The 16,609-nt window shown below is 37.5% G+C and overlaps 2 protein-coding genes across 5 annotated transcripts in view; one reads left to right on the top strand and one right to left on the bottom strand.

The window, feature by feature from the left end:
* Positions 1–135: 135 nt before the first annotated feature.
* myl10 (myosin, light chain 10, regulatory) lies at positions 136–3,979 on the bottom strand. The gene is made up of 7 exons (XM_052117576.1): positions 3,900–3,979; positions 3,232–3,318; positions 2,837–2,912; positions 1,216–1,320; positions 924–1,002; positions 766–814; positions 136–342 (listed from the first exon to the last, which is right to left on the bottom strand). The coding sequence occupies exons 1-7, from the start codon at positions 3,900–3,902 to the stop codon at positions 238–240; spliced, it is 504 nt and encodes a 167-aa protein (XP_051973536.1). The 5' UTR covers positions 3,903–3,979; the 3' UTR covers positions 136–237.
* Positions 3,980–10,558: 6,579 nt separating this feature from the next.
* The window catches only part of cux1a (cut-like homeobox 1a), a 169,481-nt gene continuing 163,430 nt past the window's right edge, over positions 10,559–16,609 (top strand). For 3 of the 4 annotated variants that reach the window (XM_052117672.1, XM_052117671.1, XM_052117673.1), the window contains exon 1: positions 10,560–10,741. In XM_052117672.1, coding sequence (XP_051973632.1) covers positions 10,679–10,741 — 63 coding nt within the window. In that variant the 5' untranslated portion in view covers positions 10,560–10,678. Of the gene's footprint in view, positions 10,742–16,609 lie in introns of all 4 variants that reach the window. The other variant, XM_052117670.1, reaches the window with a different exon arrangement.

Raw genomic sequence — 16,609 nt, forward strand, 5'->3', positions numbered from 1 at the left:
TGGCATTGACTTTGTGATTTATTTCTTTGTAAATAAAATTTTGTTGGAAAAAATCATCTTATGTCTGTCTAGTTGACTGTATTTTAGCAAGTCAAAACCATCATTGTCATTATTGTTTAATAACAGCAGTGAATAGACTTTTAAATCTCTTTATTGACAAAAGGCGGATACAGAGCTTAGAGGAAGACAACATACAACATATTAAACAAACATGGGTAAACCTGGGAAATGTAGTTTTTACTCCTGTTCTTTATCCTCTCCGTGGGTGATGACATAGCACAGGTTTTTGTAGTCTAGGTTACCAGCCACATCCAAGGGGAAATTTGTGAACATCTGGTTAACCTGGCAGATAAATGAAAGATTTGATTAATAGATTGTGATTAAAATGCATTTTTAAGATCTTTTGAATCAAATCTATAAAACGTAAATGAAACAGACACCATACTAGACAGGTTTGATTGTGCCTCTGCATTTAAAGGGATAGTTCACCCAAACATCTAAATGATATAACTATTTACTCACACTCGTGTTGTTTCAGACCCATATTACTGTGTCTGGCCGAATGTTAGCCTCAGTCAACATTCACTTCCATTGCATCTGTTTCCATTCAATGAAAGTGAATGGTGACTAAAGCAAACAATATGCATAACATCTTTTATGTGAGGGAAGGAAAGTGGGTTTGAAGCAACATGAGGGTGAGTAAATGATGACATAATTTTTATTTTTCGGGAAGTATCCCTTAAAGAATAAAGAAACATGTATTACCTCAGCCTCTGTAAATTTGTCTGCCTGGGACATAAGGTGATATTTGATCCTTTGAGAAGATACGATAGGAAATTGAGGTCAAAACAATACGTTAAATGTACATTTGAATGTAAAAAGTTATGTTTTTTTTTAAATGTAAATCACAGTAATACACTTACTCTTCTCCTTTAAGGATTCCTGTACCCTCTGGGTCAAAGATCTTAAAGGCATTGAGAATTGTCTCTTCGGGGTCTGTACCTATTGGTGACAGAATTGTTGACAGATGTTACAGCAGTGAAGCCAACAATTTACTTAGCCTGTAACTAAAATGACTCAAATATGGTCCTATACAAGCTAAACTAATTCATACAATGTAAATATGCAGTGTGCATTGTCTCTGCTGGGCTTTTCCTGCTATTTGCACCTCATTAGCATGATTATAATTTCAATGCTGATAAATCAGATTCTTGCCTTTGAGCTTCTCTCCAAACATGGTGAGAAAGACGGTGAAGTTAATGGGGCCAGAGGCTTCCTTCAGCATTTCATCAAGCTCATCATTGCCCACGTTGAGACGGCCTGCCAGACACACACATACAGAGATATACATTAATTTCCTTTGATCATCCATGGAGTGAGAGTTAGCTGTAGTTTTCACAGATCTTCAATGCACACTGTACTAAATTCCAACCCACTAAAATTGAAAACTTCTTAGTTTTATCTTTTGAATTAAAATCAAAGTGGTTCCAAAGTTACAACCTGAAGAAATACGTTCAGTGCAAGTTGCAACTGAAATTACTGAGACAGTGTAAATGGATGGAAAGTTGGAAACAAATATGTTGTTAAAGGGATAGTTCACCTAAAAATACAAATTCTCTCATCATTTACTTACCCTCATGTCATCCCAGATGACACAAATCATTATTTTTAGATAAACATCGCAGCTCTGTAGGTCCATACAATGCAAATGAATGGTGGCCATGACTTTGACGGTCCAAAGGCAGCATAAAATTAATCCATACTTTAACTTAATTTAACTATTTAACTATCTTAAATATATGCCTTCAGAAGAAATATGATAGGTGTGAGTGAGAAACAGATCAATATTTAAGTAATTTATTACTATAAATTCTCCTCTCTGTCCATTAGGTGGCGACATGCACAAAGAATGTGAATCAGCAAAAACAAAAGAAGGAGAATGTGAAAATGGAGATTTACATTAAAAATGACTTAAATATTGATATTTTTCTCACCCACACCTATCATATTGCTTCTGAAGACATGGATTTAACCACTGGAGTCATATGGATTACTTTTATGCTGTATTTATGTGATTTTTAGATCTTCAAAGTTTTGATCATTATTCACTTGTATTGTGAGGACCTACAGATCTGAGATATTCTAATAAAAATCATTGTTTGAGTTCAGCAGAAGAAAGAACGTCAAACACATCTGGGTTGGCATGAGGGTGAGGAAATGATGAGAGAATTAAACATTTTGGGTGAACTATCCCTTAAAACATATGTGTAATTAAAGTCATATTAGACTGATTATGGGGCAGGAAACAAATAATTTAGTACATTTTGTACATAAATCTTATTTTAAATTTGACATTTACATACATTGAACAGTTTAGAATAATCAGATAGTTTCATGTAGGATTATATATGACTTAGAGAGAGTGAGCAACATATCAACGGCAGGTTGCTAAACATTGCCAGATGATACTACGAATCTGGTGGATAATATTTAGCCTTGTAAATGGGTTAAACTTGTGGCATCCATTTTTTTCCGAAACATTGCTATGGTTGTCACTTGTCAGTCTTTCCATTTTTGTGAGTTCTCTTGTATTCCGTATATAGAATGGTGTGGTAATTTAGTGATTCAGTCACGCATTCAAATGCGGTTGTCACTCCCAAAACTTTGCAGTGTGTACATGGTAAGAGGCCATTTAGGCTTCACTACATTCAACATGGTACTGAAGGGGCCACTTTAATTTAACCATTGCTTCTGTCATTTCAAGAGGATAAACATCTTGAAGGATCAGATCAGGCATTTACCCTCTACACCAGCCATTTAGTGAGGCTTTACTCACCGAGAGCAGCAAATGTGTCCCTTAGGTCATTTTTGTCAATAAAGCCATCTCTGTTCTGGTCCATGATGGTGAAAGCCTAGAAAAGCATTGCATCAACAAGGATCTGCTTTATCAACTGAAATAATTTTAGAACCATAAATGTATCCTTACAGAGGCAAATATTACAAGAAAATGACCACAAAATATGCTATAATTATAGTTTGTGAAATGATTTTGAGCTCTTGTAGCTCAACCGGTAAAGCGCTAGGCTAGCACTATCAAGGTCAAAGGTCCAGTTCTCAGAGAACACACAATGCTGATAAAATGCATACCTTGAATGCAATGTAAATCATGATGGCTAAAATTGTATGCAAAATTATAATGTTTTATTAAGGTAATACTCAAAATGGGCTTACCTCTTTAAACTCCTGGATCTGTGACTGCTCAAACATACTAAACACATTGGAGCTAGCTGCTTCCTTCTTCTTGGCCTTCTTTGGTGCCTGTGAATCAGAACAAAAAGATTTCAGTATTTTTTTCTGCATTTACATTGCTGTTTTTTATTTTTATTTATTTTTTTGCAATTTGAAAGCACACTCTTACCAAACTAACACACCAGAACAAATAAACTTGTTCTTACTTAATTATACAGAGCTAAAGCCAAATAAAATAATTTACAATGAGCTATAATATCATACTGTAGCATTATAAACAAAATACTTCTTATTTACTCTATGGCACAAAATGTGCGGTGAATTTCAGTAAATTGGGCCTCTTTTTGACATTGTCCAAAAGTGTCTCAATTTTCCAGAATACGCTCCATCAGAAACAAGTACATAATGATTTTCAGCTGGTCTAGTTGCATTTAGTCAGAAATGCCACAAATCTACTAAGCTCTTCAGTTAGTTTAAACTTACTGAAAACCCTTTCCAAAATGAAATATCTGATTGCTCTCATGAGAAAGATCAAGATAAACTGAAAAATAACCAGAATATCTATTTCAGTTAAATGCAAAAACACTATAATTCACTTTCGCCATAATTTCCATGTCAAGATAGGACAAAGTAAAGAGGTGCGGGCCTACCATTGTGAAGAGCTTCTCTGTACTGTGTTCTTGCTCTCAAAAGCTTAAGGGACACTCAGATATTGTCATTTTCTGGCTATATATTGGCACAATTGGCTTGACAGCCCACCTGTTCTATGTTTAGACAAAGGAGGAGGCACAACACAAGAATACTTCCCATATAGAGCACTACCCAACCCTGTCACCCCCCACTCATTGTTACAGACAGATGCTAGGTGATCTGATCATAGTGTGAGGGCTATCTTAGGATCATTTAAAGTGCCCTAACCCCCATAGACTCCTCTATGCAGCTAATGTGTCATTTAAAGAACAGTGTGATGCTGGGCAGCTTCTCACAACAATGCATTGGGGTCAAATGTTGATGCAATGTCTTCACTACAGGGATTACGTTAATGGTTTGATGCTCTGTTAAATTGGTGATCAGTAAAAATACTTTTGACCAGCGTACAAGACCAGCCAGGGAGATTATAATGTAGACAGGGTGAGGCGAACAAATTAATTCATAAAGAATGAATGTGGGAGTTTATAAAGCAATTACATTGGAGTAGAATCAAACATTCAGGGTACGTTAAGCTGTGAAAGCAGACGCCACTTTATGAAAATGTGACTGTGTGCATTTGAGACTGGGCAGTAATCTCCAGTGGACTACAGACTTGCATCGGTTGTGCATTGCTTTTTTGTGTTGCTTGACAAAGCCAACCTACTGTTGTTATACTACAGACTTGGTTTAGTACCAAAATCCCTAAACCGAGACCAAAATGTATGATTGTAACCCTTCCTAGAGTTTTAAAGCAACCTCCACTAGACTTGGGACAGACCTTCAGACTGTTCTGACTTCAAGTGCTATATCTTTTAAAACACAAGTGTGCTAAACTAATGAACAATATATTTTTTCATTGTGTATTAACTAATGTTAACATATACACGTTTTAAAAATGTATTACTACATGTTGAAATTAAAATTGAAGGTATTGTTGATTGTTAGTTCATGTTATCTAATGTTGTTGACTAATGTAAACAAATGGAACCTTATTGTAGTGTACCATTCTGTTTACTACAGGTCCACTCTTCAACTACATACTGTATGTGTTGCATGTATTTATATATATTTTTTGCATTGTATTGTTTTGAATATATTCTATGTATTGTACAATGCCATAACCACCAGAAACATTGAGGGCAAAATCCTCCACTTGCAGCAATGACAGCTTTGCGGATCCTTGGCATTCTAGCTGTCAGTTTGTCCAGATACTCCAGTGACATTTCACCCGACGCTTCCTGCAGCACTTGCCATAGATGTGTCTGTCTTGTTGGGCACTGCTCATGCACCTTACAGTCTAGCTGATCCCACAAAAGCTCAATGGGGTTAAGATCCATAACACTCTTTTCCAATGATCTGTTGTCCAATGTCTGTTTCTTTGCCCACTCTAACCTTTTCTTTTTTTTTTTCAGTTTCAAGAGTGCCATTTTCTTTGCAATTCTTCCCATAAGGCCTGCTCCCCTGAGTCTTCTCTTTACTGTTGTACATGATACAGGTGTTGAGCGGGTAGAATTCAATGAAGCTGTCAGCTGAGGACATGTGAGGCGTCTATTTCTCAAACTAGAGACTCTGATGTACTTATCCTCTTGTTTAGTTTTACATCTGGCCTTCCACATCCCTTTCTGTCCTTGATTGAGCCAGTTGTCCTTTGTCTTTGAAGACTAGTGTATGACATCTTCCGTTTTTGGCAATTTCAAGCATTGTATAGCCTTCATTCCTCAAAAGAATGTTTGACTGATGAGTTTCTAGAGAAAGCTGTTTCTTTTTTTTTTTTTTTTTTGCCATTTTTGACCTAATATTGACCTTAAGACATGCCAGTCTATTGCATACAGTACTCAAAAACAAACAGAAATACAATGTGAAGCTTCATTTAATGAACCAAATAGCTTTCAAACGTGTTTGATATAATGGCAAGTGATTTTCTTGTACCAAATTAGCAGTTAGCATGATTACTCAAGGATAAGGTGTTGGAGGGATGGCTGCTGGAAATGGGGCCTGTCTAGATTTGATCAAAAATGACTTTTTTCAAAGAGTGATGGTGCTGTTTTTTACATCAGTAATGTCCTGACTGTAATTTGTGATCAGCTGAATGCCACTTTGTTGAATTAAATACCAATTTCCTTCCGAAACAGCAAAATCTGTACAAATCCACACTTTTGATGCCAGTGTGTGTATATATATATATATATATATATATTAAACATCACTGAATCAACCTGAACACATTAGGTTATACCAACAAAACTAATTGTATGTGTTAGATCAGGCTAAAATGGCTCCTTAAAGTAGCAATTGGAGGTTACCACTTGGCAAACAAACAGGAAGTCCGATTCTGATTCTATCAGTATACAAAATTTTGCACATTATTGAAACCACATCCCTTTGAATCCAGCCATCATAACTTTCGGGCGCAGTCAAGCCCTTGGCTTTAATTTGGCATGAAAAAATTGTTTCGACTTTGTCTCCTATTAACCGTTGCCTGAACAATCAGCTTGAACAAAAGCTCTTCTCAGCACTAAAAATATAGCCAGATATTCCATGCTTGCCAGATTTAAATGTGTTCTCTCAAACAGCCAAGTAATGTGCCATCAGACTGCTTTAAATAATCTGTGCAGCTATCCAGCACAGCAGCAGGCTGTGCAAAGCTAGTTTTAGCGATGCCCTCACAAACAACTGAACGAAGATGGGCCAAGATAACTTTGGAGAACAATTGCACAATGGGATGTAAGGAATGCTCTTCTGATCTGCGGCTTGACAGTGTGTGTGTGTGTGTGGTCACTACAGGGAGTGTGCCCATGTTAGGTGTGTAACCGACAAGTAGGGGGTGAGAGGTAGTCAAGGTCTGCTTACGTGTTCTTGCAGTAGCACAACTGATCGCAAGGGCGTAGATTTGGTTTGAACACTGGGGGGTGCGGAAAATGTCGACGTCCTACAGCTGGTTCAGCTGTCAATCACTTAACCCTTATGGGTCTATTTCTCTGCGGTAAAAAACAACCTCTGTGGCCTGTAAATAGCCTACCTGCTGCTTTATACAGAGCACAGAGCTGATGAATGTCCTTCAATCTCTCTATTTTTAGTCGTTGTCTTATTTACTGTTTCCTTCAAACTTTTCTTTCTTTTTAAAGGGTCTTTTACCATCACTTTTGTGACATTTACTGTAAACATTTTTATAAGTATATCTATCCAGGGACACCCTCACATTCCGAATTTTAGCAAAACTTTTTGAAAAGTAATCAATACTTATGCTTTAATGTTGTTCCCCTCATTAAAATTTTTTCAAATGAGTGAAAAGTTAAGTGGAACTGTCTGGAGTTTCTTTTTTTGCCCTGAATGTCTTTATTAAAACTTAACAAATTTCTTGCAAACTTTTTGCATTGGTTGTATGTGATTTCTCATTTAATTTCCTTTGTAAGCAATACATAATATATTCTTCAGAGTTGCTAAGTTTGCATCATGTGTATGAACAGTCATTGTTATGATTTGATGAATTTTGAGCTGTTGGCAGTGCTATTTATTTGTAGTTTGTTTGCCTGCAGATGGTGCAGTTTACCCAACAGTGCCAGGCCCATTTGTAGATTTCCAGTGCTGATATTCCTAGTGTAAAGAAAATGTATTATCGTATTACTATACAGTAAATAAATACAATTAGATCTTCTTGGATTTTTCATTTTGTTTTACACAGAAACATTATAAAAAACATTTCAATTAAATTAATTGTTTTATTTGTTATCATAAATACAGTAGGTACTCAACCAGAATGATCTTTATCATCACGGGAATTATCGCAGCAGTAAAACTTTAAATTCTGACACATGAGACTCGTTTGGAAAATCACCGCCAGGAGGGGCAAAGGGACACCTCTGGCACCATCGTTTAGTGTGAATATTATTGTTGTACATCATAATCTTGGTAAAGATCCATTTATTTTTATAACTAAATATCAAATATCTGCCTATTGAACATATGTGTGTTCATGAAGAAATACTCTCATGCACACATGTGCACACACACACACACACACACACACACACACACACACACACACACACACACACACACACACAGGTGCATATGACCTCCTCACATCTCTGCTTGTCTCTTCATCATGTTCATTTGCCATGTCTTTGCATCTCCATAATTAAAATCTAATCCTGCATGCCGACTTTTTAAACGAGGACTAGCCTCAAGAGGAGGCTTATTTGATTAAAAAAAGGGGAAGGGTAGAGGAGGGAGTCAGTCCTCCACAGCTCAACAGGCAGGAGAGACAGCTCTTAATTGTGCTCCCATGAGGTGTGCACACGCCTGGGCGGGTGTGTGTGTGTGTGTGTGTGTGGGGGTGGGGGTATTAGGGTCCTCAGAGACTTTAGTGGGCCTGAAAAAACAAACTGCCAGTGGGACCAGCTCTCCTGCATGGCTCCCCTGACATCTCAGAGAGGGGAGCTGAGGGGAGGAGCACTTATGAGGAGCCATGGGACTCCCTGAGCTTCCAATACTCACTCCGCCTTGCTGGGTCTGAGCTATAACTACCCCCACTCCCTGTAAGTGTCTGTGTGTTGTGGTGAGGGTGAGATCAGGGCTCATGTACAGATCTGTACAAATCTGAAAGCTATACAGACAAATGGAAAAAATGGAACTGAGAGTGAAAGGTTTAAAGTTTAGCCTTTTCTCTTTTTTATGGTTTCACAAAAAGAAAAGTACGCTCTTAAAGGGATAGTTCACCCAAAAATGAAAATGATCTCATCATTTACTCACCCTGATTCCATCCCAGATATGTATGCTTTTTCTTTCTTCTGCTGAACAAAAACTAAGATTTTTAGAACAATATGTCATCTTTGTAGGTCCATACAATCATGTGAATGGTGATCAGGCCTATGAAGCTCCAAAAAGCAGATAATGTCAGCATAAAAGTAATCCCATCAGACTGCATTGGTTTAATCAATGCCATTTGAAGTGATCCAGTTGGTTTTGGGTGAGAACAGATCAAAATGTTACTCCTTTTACTCTGTACATCATACAATTGCAGTGTCTAGGCACAATCATGATTTCAAGCTTGATTGCACTACCTAGTGCTTGACGCATGCACAGAGCACTAGATGGCGCTAGGAGATGTAATCGATCATTAAATCGTAATCGCCAAGACCAAGATGTTCAGTGAAAAAGGAGTTATATTTTTGCCTGTTCTCACTTAAACTAACTGGATCGCTTCAGAAGACATGGATTAAACCACTGGAGTCTGATGGATTATGTTTATGCTGACTTTATCTGCTTTTTGGAGCTTCAAATGCCTGATCACCATTCACTTGCATTGTATGGACCTACAGAGCTGAAATATTCTTGTAAAAATCTTTGTTTGTATTCAGCAGAGGACAGAAAGATATACATATCTGGGATTTTGTTTTATTATATGTATTATATATTAACATATTATACATTTGAATATATTCATCCATCCATCCATTGTCAACCGCTTATCCTGTGTACAGGGTCGCGGAATTTGAATATATTACATTTATAAATATGGTTAGTTAAATATTTCATTAAAATACTTACCCGAACGTGCTATTTTAAGTGATACAAATTACAAATATAACTTATATTAAATAATAAATACATAACATTCTATATAATATACTGCTCCATATATATATATATATAAAATATATATTATAAACGTAAACACATTCGAATCAACAGTACATAAACAGCTAAATAGTGATTGGTTATCATCACTAATTGTGACAATACGATTAAACTGGCTCATCATGTCACTGTTCTGTGTAAGCCTGAACAATGATGTGAGACAATATTACACAAACCCGATAGAGGGCGCTCCTCTCTCTCCAAGTTCAAGTTCAAAAGCAGTATTTATGATTCATCAGGAATCGACCGGTTTATATTATAACATCAAATCATCCAATGCCACCATCTTAAATACCGTCCATTACCGTCTAAAATATACGTAATTCAATATTTACACTGTGATCAGTTATGTTGTATCTAGTTTAATTAAGGCTATCGCTCTCTCTTTCCAGATGTTTCACGCAAGAATGCCCATAAAATCAATAATAATAAATGTATTGGTTTTATTATACAAGTAGATGGTAGCTAAGCATGCAAACAACCAATATCAAAACATTGTAACAAAGGAGGACACAGCTAATTTATCAAAATACCCAATGCAATTTCGAAAGGAAAAAAATCAATCCATTCTGAAATCAATATATCAGGTGGACGAATATAACAACAGACCAGAGGGTTAATCGTCTGACCATGACAAAAATTAAAAAGACTCAAGCTTTGTGTTGCTCGCTAGATCCGATCCGTGTCTCGCACCGCGCGACGGATCACGCAATAATATATATAGTGATGAAAAATCAATAAACGTGAACTCTTCCCTCATAACGGATGAAAACCCCTATCCAACATCCCCCTCCCCGTTCCTGCGCCATAGGGAGCTCGATTAGAAACTCGGAAAATCCATTCCGCGTTTTCTGACTTGTATTGAGGATGCCACCTTGCTCTCAATAATTTTTTTCAGAAGCCCTATTCAATATATCGCAGGTTGGCGTTCGATAAATCCGTTCCACGCGCGCTCGCGCTGTTCGATCGGCTCCGCTCCGTGTTTTGCGCGCGCTCCCCCGCCTCTCTCTCTTTCTCTCGCGCGCTCTGAGAGAACTGAACTCCAGCCCCTCTCGCGCTCTCTCTATCAGCCTTTCATTCCGTCTCAATATGTCTCAAGATGGCGGCCAATGCGGGATCGATGTTTCAATATTGGAAACGCTTTGATTTGCAGCAACTCCAGGTCAGCTCCCTTTCGCATTGTACTCGCTGAGTGTGCCGGTAAACCGGTCCCGGAGAGAGTCGCGGAGGGGCTCGCGCGTCGCTCGTTCGCCGGGTTTTGCATGGCGGCGTCTCGCGGAGCGCCCTTGTGTCCATTGATTAAAGCGGCTCTCTCGCGTTGATCGGAAATTGATCCTCTTTGTTCAATTCCCATCGATCAACCATCACGGTCAAGGTGGATGCGGCCACTTTAGCCGTGGGAACCCAGAGGCTTCCCTGTTTTTTAGAGGGGACCTTTCCATCCTCGTGCTGTTTTGTGAATAGTTTGTGCTGGAGATATTTAGGTAGTATGTTTGTTGAAATAATTTTGTGTTTAGGGGGAAGAAGTGTCTCGCGCTACACGGGTGGCGCTGTGCTGGACCGAGGCGTTATTGCTTAGTAACGAGAGAGGTGTTTACTTTTTCTCCACTCTTTATATTTCATCTTTGTCGTTTGCCGGGAGTTTTGTGTTAATCGGATACTTTAGAAGTTTTTGAAACTAGTCATTATTATAAAACAACACAAAGTTCTGCTTCAGTCTACGTTTAAACTGGAGACGGTATTGGGTGAAGTTGGTTGGTTGGCTCCTGCGCCAGACAGGAACAGTTAAACACAAAACAATAAACAAACGCGAACAGATTAAGCTTTTTGACAAAGATCTCGTTTTAGATAAGAGCACCAACTAGACTCGAGAAAAGCAGGGTTTTGTTTTCACTGTTCCGTTAGAAAGCCCGACCAACACGACCAGAATACTTCATAAAATTAAAATAAAATAATGCAATTTGTCAAAAGTACATTATTTTACCTTTAACTTAAGGCGTCTAGAACAGATAGACCACACTAGAGGTGAATCAGGTAGACAATTCAGTTCGAATTATGTTTTGCTTTGGTTTAATGTTGCCTTTTTATTGATTAGTTGTTAAAAGTCTAAAGTTAAAACTTTCGTTGTTTTGCTTTCATTATTTTACAGTCGATGCTTAAGGAAAACATGCGTGCAGTACGAGTATGAAGTGCATTTTCCTCGATTGGTTAGGCTTAAACAATAGACCTCTGATTACATCAATTATTGATTACGAGTTTATGTATTTATGAACTGAAGTCGCAGAGCGTAGTTGTATTTTAGCTTGAAAAATCGCTGACCTATTTGTGCTTGAAGGATCAAACTTCTCTTACCAGTAAACCATTACATCTTCACCAACATAATAGGACATTTAAAAATCGATATCATATCTAAAAATAGATAATGACCGGAAAACGAGCTTTACTGGTATACTATGTTTTGGTATGCTTTTAAAAGTATCAATAGATTTGAATATATATATATATATATATATTAAATGTTTTCTTTCCTTTATTTAAAAGTGTGTGTTTGTGTGTGCATACATATATAATGCAAATACTGTAGGGATATTTGTGAATTGGTCTGTACAAGAACAGACGTATTGGTCTGAAGAAATAATGTCAAACTATATTGAAGCAGAATGCAGGATTCTTTTGACGTGTTTAAGTGTTGCACTATGTTTAGGAAATTCTGGGATGCTTTTCAGCTTTTTCTTTGTAGCATTAATCTGTAATAGTCAAACATTGCTGTATGTGTTGCATGTCAGATGTCTTACTCCTCTCAAGGGAGGCTGCTTGATTATTTTTGTGTTCTAGGAAAATCATTTATACAATTAAGGTTCAGGCATGTATTGTAGAACATAAAAGGACCACACACACACACACAGCTGGGCATATTCTGATGTGGTAACTCTTAATTTTCAATGCCCTCCCTCTTTCTCTCCGTCTCTCTATCGCTCTGTCTGTCTCTCAGGCTGATAAGAACTGGCATCAGCGAGTTCAGGCTTTGATGATGTCATGGGCGCTATTTATCTTGTTCTTTCTCTCTCCCCCTCCTTTAAAAAAACAAAATCAAAGCTCTAAATCCATTTTCAGTATATTTCACTTTGTTGGCCTATGCAGGGTGGTACTCCAGCTCGTTTTAAAACACTTTTTCTTTTTGCCTAATGATTTAAGCTTAAATGATGCCACAATGTGAATCAGATGTCTCACATTACATCTGAATGATTACCAATTTATTTCCCAGAATTAAGATTTCAGAATTTAAAGAGACCCAATTTGTCTTTGCTGGTATATTCAAGACTTTTGTTGCTGTCTCTGTCACCTGCCTCCTCCGTCACCATGTGACCGGGAGGTTTGTGCAGGTGAGGTGTAAGTGTACCTCAGTTTGTGTGTGGTCCTGAGTTTTCGTGTGTCGACGTGGAGAGATTAGCGTTTGACGTAGGCAGTTCTGCCAACATCGAGATGTGAGTGGTCTCTCTTGTCTAGACCTGTGCTGGGCCCCTGCGATGACTTTAAAAGTGTGCTTGATATCTTTAATGAGGGACGCATGGGCCTGCTGTGGTACACTGTGTACCTAAACACACTACCAGTGTAATCTACTGTGTTTTGGGTTCCTCTATGTGCTCAAATGTGGTTATCAGATGAACTGGAAGATCATTTGGATGTTTTATAATTCGCCAGCATAAAGAATTCAGAATGTTTGGATGCCATGCGTTGTAACTCATAGTTGGTGTGGTTAAATCATGTACGAGTTAGTCCACTTCTCTTTTTGATGAGATAATTAACGGATAATTGGAAATAAGCTATAAAGTTAATAAACAAGTTAAGCTTAATCCACAGCATTTGTGACAATTTTGATTACCACAAAATGTGATTTCAACTTGTCTGTCCTTTTCTTTTAAAAAAGTACAAATTTAAGTTACAGTGAGGCACTTACAATGGAAGTGAATGGGGCCAATTTATGGAGGGTTTAAAGGCAGAAATGTGTAGCTTAAAATGTTATTTAAGCACTTATATTAATTCTTCTGTTAAAACTCAGCTGTAAAGGTGCTTATATGGTAATTTTACAGTCGTTTTGGGAAAATTGGCTATAACTTTACACAGAAAAGGTTAAGCGATTGTATCACAGTAAAATAATTTTAACACACATATTGTTTATGTCTTGTGGCTATTGTTATATACTTAAATAGTGAGTATTTTAATGTTTACGGATTGGCCCCCCATTCTTTTCCATTATAAGTGCCACTCTGGAACCCAGACTATTTATTTTTTTTAAGAAAAGGTGGGGCAAGTCTAAATAAATTTTTGTGGTAATCAATATTATGCCACAAATGCTGTTGATCGAGCTTAACTTGTATTAAACCCGGAGTATTGCTTTAATAGTCTATTAACCATCTATTACAAATCTATTACAAATGTCAAACCACTAGCAAGCTTTGTAATGCATGCTGTTTGTTTTTGAAATTCAGCACTTGTGAATAGGGTACATTTGAGTGTGTTGGGGAAATGTATTTAAATGAGCACCTGTATTTTCATTCAAGGTTCAGTAATAACTGTATTACCGACACCTGACTGGCTTGAAGAGGAAAGTAGAAAGTCCCTAAAAAGCTACTGGGAATGTCACCACATGTCTGTGAAAATGCAGGCAAACTACTTTTAGACATGGTTTTAATGCTGACATGAGGGATGAATAAAACAACAGCGTCTCTGTGGAGCCCACCCCACACATTCACGGAGACTCTGATTTTGACCACTTCAAAACCCAGCGAACTGTATATGAGGCCCCAAAACAAAATGCATATTTGCATGTGCCCTCTCCAAATTTAGCCTCAAAGTGAAGTTCTTCAAGTGAACTTTTGCAATTTAGACAGACACAAATAATTTCTGCTGAGCCTCTTTGACCCCCCCCCCCCCCCTTTTAACATTGGAAGAGACATGAGGAATATTACATTTACTGTATTGGGTCTGTCTGAAGTGGTTTTACATTACAATTTTACTATGCTTTATATGTGACAGCAGATTCAGTGTGTTGCCTTGCTTTGATTATTAAAAACCCAGCAGTGCTTTCAGGTGTTGGGCTAGTAAACCCAAAAAGAATAGGTTAGCGATTGCACATCTGCTACTTGAACACCTTTTGTTTAATACACGTAGATTGGTCTAAACTCCTATAATCTCCAGAGTATTTGAATTACCTGCTCCAGGAGGAGCCAAAATGTAAAATTGGAAAAAAAAATTCTGTGAAGTGGCTTGCCATCTCATATTATCACCTTAGACTATATGATGGCCCAACTATAGCTAGCACCTTGAAAGGGAACGCAGTTCTTGTGTGATGAATACTTGATGTATTTTTATATGGCCTATAGAGGGAATTTAACTGTTCCTCAGCCTAAGGCAGTCTGCAAGCACCAATGTATTTTAGCTTCTGTATATGAGTAGTTGAAATATGACATGAAATACTTTTTGGAAATTGACATGTTCTTCAGTGACATGCTATACTCTATTTTAAAGTAAATATTCTGGATTCAAAACAAGTTTTGCTCAATCGACAGTATTTGTGGCATAATGTTGATTACCACAATAAAATAATTTTGACTAGTCAGTCCTTTTCTTAAAAGAAAAAGAAGCAAAAATTAAGGTTACAGTGAGGCACTTACAACGGAAGTGATTGGGGCCAATTTTTGGAGGGTTTAAAGGCAGAAATGTTAAGCTTAAAATGTTATAAAAGCACTTATATTAATTACTCTGTTAAAATCTGTGCATTATTTGAGCTGTGAAGTTATTTAAATCACAGTTTTTACATTCATATTAGGTTTACAGCTTTATGTTTAAGTTGAGTATTGGATATAAATTTACACAGAAAAGATTAGTATGCAATTTTATCACACTAAAATCGTGTTAACATGCATATTGTTTACGTCTTGCGAGTTGCGACCCCATTCACTTCCATTGTAAGTTCCTCACTGTAACCCATATTTTTGGAAAAGGACAAGTCGAAGTAATTTTTGGTGGTAAGTTATGCCACAAATGCTGTCTATTGAGCTTAACTTTTATTAAACCCCGAAGCTTTTATAATTAGTATGCATGCAGCTTTCACGACCTCATGTTATTTGAGAGACTATGTGGAATATATGTACTTTTAAAAATTCATGAATCACATGACATGACTATTTAAAATGAACTTGAAAGCAAAAAGGTCCAAACGAAATGGTGACGGTTACAGGACACTTTCCATGATACCTTCATATAAAATTTAAACAAAAATCTTTGTTGATGAAAAAAAGTTAATGGAAACATTATGAACCAGCTACACATAAGAAGAAAGTCTAAAATTGATTTGCACAAATAAACCGTATTTAAAGATAAATATGTGTTTAAATAGATTTTCTTATCCAGTTTTGGCGGTAATATATGATACCAAGTGGTTAAATAGTTAATATACGTGTTTTAAGCATGCTTTTTATAGTATGCTTGTTCGTGTGTGTGTGTGTGTTGACCCCTCTTTCCTTTGCTCTGTGCTCTGTTGCTAGAGATAAAGATGGCAGGAAGAGTTCAGTGGCCATGGGATTCAAGAAAGGGGGGAGGGCCATTGCCAGAGCACTCGCTCTCTTTCTCAACCTCTCTCCATCACCCTCTCTCGGACACACATACACACGGTCATTACCTCAATGACTGCCCCCTTTTGCTGTGTCTGAGGGCTGGGATTTCACAGGGGGGCACTCCCACCCCACACAGGGAAGCCAGAACTCTGACGCCAGCAGCATAATTAGCCATCCATTTCATATAGAGCTGAGGTGGAGGAGGGGATGAGAGCGGTCACCCCTCCCACCTCTCTTTCTCTCTTCCTCTCTTTTTCTCTCTTTCTAGCTTCCTTTCGTTCATACTTTATGGTGTGTTTGGTCTGCATGCCCTTGCACTCTGGAAATTCTTCCTCTCGGTTTGAAGGAATTTAACGCCTCCGCTGTATTTTACACTAAGGGAAAACAGAGTAAATAAAATAAAACTGAGGTTT

This window comes from Xyrauchen texanus, chromosome 44 (genome assembly GCF_025860055.1).
Source record: "Xyrauchen texanus isolate HMW12.3.18 chromosome 44, RBS_HiC_50CHRs, whole genome shotgun sequence".
NCBI classification, from domain to species: Eukaryota; Metazoa; Chordata; class Actinopteri; order Cypriniformes; family Catostomidae; genus Xyrauchen; species Xyrauchen texanus.